The sequence below is a fragment of the Peromyscus eremicus genome, chromosome 1, assembly GCF_949786415.1.
Source record: "Peromyscus eremicus chromosome 1, PerEre_H2_v1, whole genome shotgun sequence".
In the NCBI taxonomy this organism is placed as follows: Eukaryota; Metazoa; Chordata; class Mammalia; order Rodentia; family Cricetidae; genus Peromyscus; species Peromyscus eremicus.
Genome location: NC_081416.1, coordinates 123,935,834 through 123,944,650, shown reverse-complemented (window position 1 = coordinate 123,944,650; position 8,817 = coordinate 123,935,834). Strand labels below are relative to the sequence as shown.

The following is an 8,817-nucleotide window of genomic DNA, read 5'->3' as shown; positions in this document are numbered from 1 at the left end:
TACATCCTTTGTGGCAGCGGTCTCTGTGTGCATGTTTGTCTCTAGGATTTGAGTTGATGTGACATCCGTGGTAGGGGGTTGACCTCAGGAGCAATTTACTTTTTGCTTTAGCAGGGCTGGGGAATCAAAACCCGTGGACTCACATTTGCAAGTAAGCACTCTACCACTGAACCACACACGGTCCCAGGATCAAGGTTCTTGATCAGACCCCGTGAGCAAATGGCTGGCCTATAACCCAGACAGAAGAGCAGTGATCGGTACATTGGCAATAGGAGGGAGGAGGAGGGGTCTGTCCCACCAGGAATTCTGCTGAAGGAACATCCAGTTCATTCTGAGTTGACTGACCTGTCTCCAGCTCTGTGGCCCCTCCTTTGCCACTCCACGTCAGCCACTGGCCTGGATGACATGGACCGGACATGTGTTACCATACTCTGGCCTTTTAACTTGCTCGCAGTGCTGAGGCAGTTCACCCTGTTTCTGTCTAGTCAGCCATGCCTCGGGTTTTGTCATGTCTCAGCCCCACTCCCCCTGAGATCTTAAAGTCAGATACAGCAGCTTGGGCCACAGTTCCTATATTCCCATTCCACCAAGTTTTCACTATTTCACTTTCTGTGGCCTCCCATTTTACCTCTTCTTTATCCAGCCCAGGTGTTACCATCAATCATGTTAGTTTCACTTGGCCACTAACCTCATTTTTTTTTTTTAAAGATGGTTTCATGCAGCCCAGGTTTGCTAGGAAGCCGTGGATGACCTTGAACTTCTGATCCTCCTCTCCTTACCTTCCTCTTTCTGGGACTACAACATCATGCCTGGCTTTATATGGTGCTAGAGATCAAAGCCAGAGCGTCATGCACGCTAGGCAAGCATTCTAACGATTGAGCTACATCCCTGGAACCTATCATCCTCACTTTTCTTACCCTGCTCTCCTTGTACCTCATCTACCATTGATACTACCAACTACAATCTTGTTTCTGCCCTAAGGCTACTAGGGAGGATCTCAGCCCACAGAGCAGAGGTTCCTGCTCTGCCTGTCAGCTCTTCTCCATTAGTATCTAAAGTAACACAGGAAACCAATGTTATCTTCACGTCTGGATCCTGCCATTTTTCTCTACCCTGCTCATGGCCCAATGTGGTCTTACATGCTACTTCCTTCTGCCCTGATAGATCAATGTCTTGTCCTTATACATCCCAGTTGAGCATGACAGCCACTGGCCACATGTTGCTACTTAAATGAAAACTAATAAAATTTAAACAAAGCAGTCCACACCAAGCCATGTGCTCAAACTATGACGAGATAGAGAACATATGATGCAGATATAGGTCCTAGGTGTTTTCATCCTAGGACAGCCCAGCCATGGTCCATGCCTCTCCTCACCAGCCCCTTGGGTCATCTGCCCATGTCAACACCTGTATGCCAACCCATCTTCCTGCATGCTTTGGACCATTCCTTGATTGTCTGAGATACACAACACAATGTAAATACCATATTAAGCAGCTTATACTATTGTTTAAGAAGTAGCAACATGAAAAGCCAGTGTGGGCATGCTCAGTATGGACACTGTTTTTTTTTTTAATGTGCTGAAATTGTCTATTTGAAAATTGCAGAGGTGGAGAGCCAATTGAACTTCAATTCAGAGACCAAGCTATGAAGGTCCTTCCTCATTAATTTTTAACTCCACTATCTCAATATGAAACTCTTCTTCTCTCAACTCTAATTGACTATACCTTATTTGGTCTGTAGACAGCATCCCTTTCTGACATACACAGGGCCTCTTGTCTCTGTCTTGGTAAAGCCTATCTATCAGCAACTTCTATTTGTCTTAAAGATAAAGGTCAAAGCTACTCAAGAGACAGGAGGCCTTTTCCACCAAGTTCCCAGCTCACCACCCTCACCAGCCCCATGGGATGTTGCCCCTCCCCCACCCCACTTCCCTCACTGCGCATTCTCGGCAGCCTGTAAGCTTTATCTCTGTTTTTCCCTTTGTTTACAGCACCCTTTCCTCTTCCTGTACATCTTCATAACCCTTACTTCTTATCTGCTCAGGACATCATGCCTGAATCCCAAGGCAAAAGTTAGGTGACCCTTCCCCAAGTCACTGTTGTCCCAGTGCAGGCTCCACCTCAGATCTTGTCACACTCAACTTCAATGTCCCCATTGTATTCCCATTACCCACCTGGGGCACCACGAGGGTTGGCAGTGTCATGGGATCTGATTTATTCATTGGCCTTGCATTAACAATAATGGCCGTTAATCTTACTGGGTTCTGGAGGAGATGGAATTAGGCCAGATGCCAAGACTTTCCTGCTAAGCCCCTTTTAATTAAAAGATGAGACAGTGTCATATCCTCTTAGCGCGGGGTTTTCCAAACTGATTTGTGACCCATAATGGGCCATAGCATCAATATGCTGGGTCATGACCAATTTTTCAGAAAGCATGGAGTAGAATAGAAAATATCTGAACGTGTTATACATATTAAAGGTATTTTTTCCATGAAATTTTTGTTTCAGCTGTATCTATGCATATGCATGTGTGTAATGGGTCATAACGATAAAGTTATCTCTTGTTCTGGCTTACAGTCACAGAAATGGAAAAATCCCTGTTCCCGATAGTACCTGCTTTTCCTGAGGCAGACAGACAAGATTCTGAGTCAGCTTCAGAGCAGTCAGGGATTATCTTAAGTGCATCACCTTATGACACCTCAGTTTTTAGTTTTATGTTCAATTATATAATTTTCAGAAATGTCTTATTCTTTTAAGTTTTGGAGTTATCAAGATTATCATGAAGGATACTGTTTTTGCATCTATGTGTGTCTTGCTATGGCCTGGGAGCTCAGAATACCAGAGGTGCTAAAGAAATGTCAGTTCCTTGCATAAGTATCATGGAATGGTTCTACCATTTTCCAAAGGAGGCTTTCTAGCTTGTTGGTATGCCCATCTATCTACCTATCCTTGAGTGCTGGTCCTCAGGCACCTTCCAAATTTTGTTTGAGATGGGGTCTCTCATTGGCTTGGAACTCTTCCACATAGTCAGTGGTTCTCAACTTCCTAATGCTATGGCCTTTTCATACAGTTCCTCATGTTGTGGTGACCCCCAATCATAAAATTATTTTTTGTTGCTACTTCATAACTGTAATTTTGCTACTGTTATGAATCATAATGTAAATATCTGTTCTGCAGGATATCTAATAGGTGACCCCTATGAAAGGGTTGTTCAACCCCCACAGCGGTCATGATCCACAGATTGAGAACCGCTGAGCTAGGTGCTAGCCTGGTGTTCCCAGGGATCCACCTGTCTCTATTTCCGGAGTCACCATTGTCAGGGTTATTGGCATGCACCATGGCACCTCGCTTTCTATGTGGGCTCAGGGGATCTGAACACAGGTCCTCATTCTTGTGAGGCAAGTGTTTTGCTGACCAAGCCATTTCCCTAGCCCTGGTGTTTCAGGACCATGTGTAGAGTCCTTCACATGGTTTAGAGATGCAGAGACCTCTATAGTAATGCTACAGATGAGGGTAAACATCCACTTTCTTTTGAGCCCTGATATGGGGAAAGTCTCAAGGACAGAGCTGTGGTCACCTGTCTTGGTATGGCCTGGGTGCTCAGGAAATGCCAGCTTGTTGGATAACTATCTGTGTAATAGTCCTACCACTTTCCAAAAGAGAATCTCTAACTTATTGGTATTTCATGTCCATCTGTCTTTCCAGTTGCTTGACCATGGAGGGCGGGGGACATGATAATACATGTCCCTCCACTTCCAATGACACAAGAAATAATTGGCATCATTATATCTATGGTCGTAGGAGTTTTCAAGCTATCATAGTTTCCCAGAAACATCCACATGTTTTAATTTGAAAGATGGATTAATGTTTTTCATCTGGGGCATCTCTACAGTTATATATTTCTATTTCCTATAAGACAGAAATAAGACAAAGAAGCCATTTATATTCCCCCTCTGTGGATCAACACACACTGATCAGGTGGAGGATTCTGAGATCTGCTCCACAGGGAACGGGGATGATGATGGGGACTATTATTACCATAGACTATGGAGGAGGAAACTTATGGTGTGTGTTTCCTTTATCAAGAATGAGTTTTTTCCCCCCCTTAGGTCATGTATCAGTTACATAGGAATTAACAGCATTATAAAGTGATATATATGTACAGATATTCAAAAGTTTCAGTTTAGAAAATATATTATCTTATTACTTAAAACTACCTGGTACCATTTTGATGTTCATCCTCCCAATATTTTTCCAAATTTATACATACTTTATAATCATCTGAATATATCGGAGAGTAGGCCACCTGTGTCTCTTCCCCATGTCATGGGTCCTTTCTAAGCCTATAAATAATCTTCTTTCCAGAACTTAAAAGGGGGGCATGGCTCCCACCAGGATTACAGACCATCACTGATTTGACTATTTCATGCTGTTGGACATTTGTGATGATGGAAAAATGTTTTTGCAAACCTCACATTTCTAGCGCTAGATCTTTGTGTCCATCCATGACTACATACTTCCAGTGAGAGCTTTATGCTGTTTATCCATGACTACATACTTCCAGTGAGAGAGCTTTATGTTTACTCTTAAGGTGCAGGCCACAGTTATCTCCCTTTCCACCCTCAGTTTCCATGTAAAGTTCACTCAAATCACTTTCATTTTGGTTTTGAAAAACAGATATTCATGAAGTTAACAGCAAGGCGTGAGGAGAAAAGTGTGACATGGGTGGCCCAGGCCACCTGTTAGAAACCCAAGGTAAATAAAGACATTTGGAGAAACCGGAAAGGCTGCAAGGTGATGGGTTTGTGGCCTCCTATGGGATCAGGCAGCCCATAAAGAAAGCATATCTCAGGCTACTCAGGGCCTTCTTAATGGGACGTTTCTTGTCAACTTGACACAAGCTAGAGTCATCTGGAAAGAGGGAACCTCAATTGCAAAAAATGTCTCTATCAGGTTGACCTGTAGGCAAGTCTGTAGGACAGTTCCTTGATGGATGATGGGTTTGAGTAAGCCCAGAACACTAGGTGGTGTCACCCCTGTGCATGTGGCCATGAATCATATAAGAAAGCAAACGGTGTTCACCCATGGTCTCTGCTTCAGTTCCTGCCTTCAGGTTCCCTCAATGATAGCCTGTGATCTATGAACGCCAAATAAACCCTTTCCTCCCCCAAGTTTCTTTCGGCCATGGTGCTTATTATACCAATGGAAAGCAACCTAGGGCTGAATTGCACCCCACTAAAATTTTCCTCCCTTCTGGGACCACTGCGCTTTCTCCTTAGCTAATGAAAATTCAGGGTGACTTGAGGACCCGCGTTGGTAATAGATAACACCTGTGAAATCAGAGGGGTCTAGAATGTGGTGTCTGAACTTGGAGTCACATTTTCCAGTTTCAAGTGATGGTTAGTTTAAATTTGTCAACGTGACAGACTTAGAATCACTAGACCTAGAAAGGACTCTCAATGCAGGGCTGTCTGGATCAAGTTGGCCCATGTGCATGGCTATGTGGGACTGTCTTGATTATGTCATATGAAGTAGAGAGAGCCACTCACTGTGAGTGTCACTATTCCATGGAGTTTGGGTCTTTGACTTACACAGATGGGAAAATGTGTGAGCTGAACATAAGCACGTACGCATTCTCTGCTCTCAACTATGGATGTGACCAGCTGCTTCAAGTTCCTGCTGCCCTCACATCTGGCAGTGATGGACTCAATCTGGAATTGTAAGCAGAATAAACCTTTTCTCCTTGAAAATTGCTTGTGTTGGGGTGTTTTATCATTGTAACAGGAAATGGAAGTAGGACACTAATAAATAAATATTATAGAAAAAGAAAAGAGGCAAATGCAGGAATTGGGACAATTTCACCAATCGTCACTCACCTGGTAATACACATCCAATTCATTATGGAGAGAAAAAAGAGACAATACGTACCCAACAAACGAAGGAGGAGAAAAAGAACTCCCAGCGCATAAGACTTGAGCTCAGGGCTGACTGTCCTACATAAAAAGAGATGGAAGGGAGAAAAAGATTCTTATCACTCCATTTTAATTAAGAGACCCAGAGCTATTTGTGGCTGTCCATTAGATCCTACCTTAGAAAATTACTAATAGGTTTTCTTCTTTTTTTTTTCCTTGCCCAAAGTCTAAAAATTGACTGCAACTGTGGTGTCAAGATAAGTTTAGAAATTAAGTGTTTTTTCCCCCTTAAATAACTTGAGCTAGAAGGACTGGATGAAGTCTATACTTAGAGCAATGTGTGTTTGTTCCAATGAAGAATCACCATGGGTGGGTGGGGGTGTGTGCATGTTCGACACTAGCTCAGCAAATTAGTGAAGAGCAACCGGGACCATGAACACCCTCGCCATCCTTAGGCCATTTTGTAAAATCCACTAGCTCCACGTGCATTGGCATCCCAGGTGGGCCAGCTGGGACATAGGTATGTGAATGGAGTTTGAGTAGCTTGTACTCTTCTACTGGGCACTGACTTTGCTTTGAACTGGTTCAGTCATCCTGCCCTGGGTTTTCCAGGTATCGTCCCTAAGAATGATCTCACATGTTCTCCAGAGTGTAACGTTTTTGAAAGCGAGAGTAACATTAACAGTAGAGACGGGTTTATGAGTGATGACAGATTTTAGACAGGTGGGTCCACACAGTGGATCATGCAGTCTCCCTGGTAATGCCTCTTACGCTTACAGCTAGGATTTATTCAGTGCTAGTCTTCTCCCCTCAAGGCTGAGAACTATTTGCATTGTGGTTACCTTTGTGATCTCAACTTTACCTAGCTCTATCACCCAGGTGTCTAGCACCCAGCCTGTGCTGAGGGAATGCACAAATGGGCGGCAAGCTGGGCAAATGTCTCTGACTTACCACTCAGGGAATCTCTCTCTACCTGTGGTTTTGTGGTGAAGGACTCTGAGGGAAAGAGATTGGACAATATACACATGGGCTTCGGGTTATTCAGAGTGTCACCTGTTATATCTGTCACCACGATGTCTCCTTAGGGGACAGAGAGATGTACATGACTATAATTCTTAAAAGACTTGGCTAGGCGTGGAGCCAGTCATTATGGCTGAACCTTACACATGCTGGAGCATTTCAGAGTGGCTGGAAGACTAGAGACCAGACCCACAGAGTTCAGTGAGGGTGGAGGATTTGGTCCTGGTATAAAATAAAGGGTAGGAACAAGGTTACTAATGGAATATCTGATATATCATGTGTAAACCTGTCTATTGACTGGATGGATGGATGGAGAGAGAGAGAGAGAGAGAGAGAGAGAGAGAGAGAGAGAGAGAGAGAGAGAAAGAGAAAGAGAGAGAAAGAGAGAAAGAGAGAAAGAAACAGACAGAGACAGAGAGAGTGTAGGCCAGAAGTCAATGTCAGATGTCTTCCTCAGTTTCACTCTACCTTATTTTTGAGACAGAGTCTTTCACTGAAGCCAAGTTCCACAGACTTGCCTATCTCTGTCCCTTAGCACTAGGTTTATCCAGGGGCCATTGTGCCTGGTGTTTATATAGGTGCTGGGGATCTAAATTCAGGTTCTTGTACTTACGTGACAGACACTTAACTGAGTAATGTTCCCAGGCCTAGAATAATATTCTAAATGATCCCAAGGTCATTTATCCAGCAACTCATTGGCAGTCATCCAGTGATCTATGACTTCAGTTGAGCCTTGGTGTGTGTGCTTCTGGCTTCTTGTTATAAGGGGTCAAAAGTGACCATAAAACAAAAAGAAACTGCATATATATTATAGACGGACACTCTTGTCTTCCCCAAATTCTTGCATTCAAGCCTAATCCTAAAGTGATAGTGGGACCTTTGACAGGGGCTCAGATCCTGAGGGTGGGGCCTACATGAATGGATTAGTGCTCTTGGAGGGGAATGCCTAAGAGAGATCCCTTTGTCTCTTCAGCACCTTGGGACACAAAGAGAATTTGCCATCTATGTACTAGAAGTGGCCCTCACCAGATAACCTAGCCTGGCTCTTCAACCTCCCTAGTATCTAGACACATGGGACACAAATTCCTATTGTTTATAAACTACCATGTCTATGGTAATTTGTCATAGTAGCTTGCAAAAGACTATGAAAGAGCAGCTTTTATAATCTTCCAAATTCTAAGATTTCCAGTAGAACAATAAGGTACTATTCTTGGGGAAATGCACACCTCTTTTTAATTATAGAGTGTGGTACAGGTGAGTGACCCCAGGCAGCATGCTATGTCTTCCACTGAGTAATGGGTTCAGGACTCTGGCTGACAAAGTCAGGTACCAGTTCCAGGTCATGAGATCTGCATCCGTGGGCAGACCGAATGCTCTTTGGAAGACACACATTACAAAACCAAAGTCCCTGGTGTTGTTCCAGCTCCATGGCTACAGTTTTGGCACTTTCATTTGAAGGTTTAACTTGAAAGACACATAAATAAAGGCAGATCTCCTTATCAACATGCTGGTGTAATGAGCTAGGCTATTTATCACTTGCAATGTGATTTCCTTTCAGCTAGCATGTCACTGGGAACAAAGTGAGGAGGGTGCTAAGATCTTTCTTCATATCCTGTGGAGAGGCTGGTTCCCATTAGAACCACAGTTAGGAAGAAATGGAGGAAGGGCTCAGGCAGGATGTCACCGAAAGATCCGGGGAAGAACAGGGATGCAGGCTTAGTATCATTAACTTACTGGCTGTAAGACCTTGAGAATACTGTGTATTCATTTGCTGGGCCAGTTTCTTCATGAGGAAAGGGGGAATATTTACAGGGGTCCAAATACAGCAATTTAAAATGAGAGCTCAGAGATGTGTCTTAAAACCGACCAAATGACCATCTGCTTT

At 43.6% G+C, this 8,817-nt stretch overlaps 1 protein-coding gene across 2 annotated transcripts in view; it reads right to left on the bottom strand.

The window, feature by feature from the left end:
• Slco3a1 (solute carrier organic anion transporter family member 3A1) overlaps window positions 1-8,817 on the bottom strand; it is a 289,311-nt gene that overhangs the window by 15,110 nt on the left and 265,384 nt on the right. For both annotated transcript variants that reach the window (XM_059272942.1, XM_059272944.1), the window contains exon 9: window positions 5,929-5,993. In XM_059272942.1, the coding sequence (XP_059128925.1) occupies window positions 5,929-5,993 (65 nt within the window). The remainder of the gene's footprint in view (window positions 1-5,928; window positions 5,994-8,817) is intronic.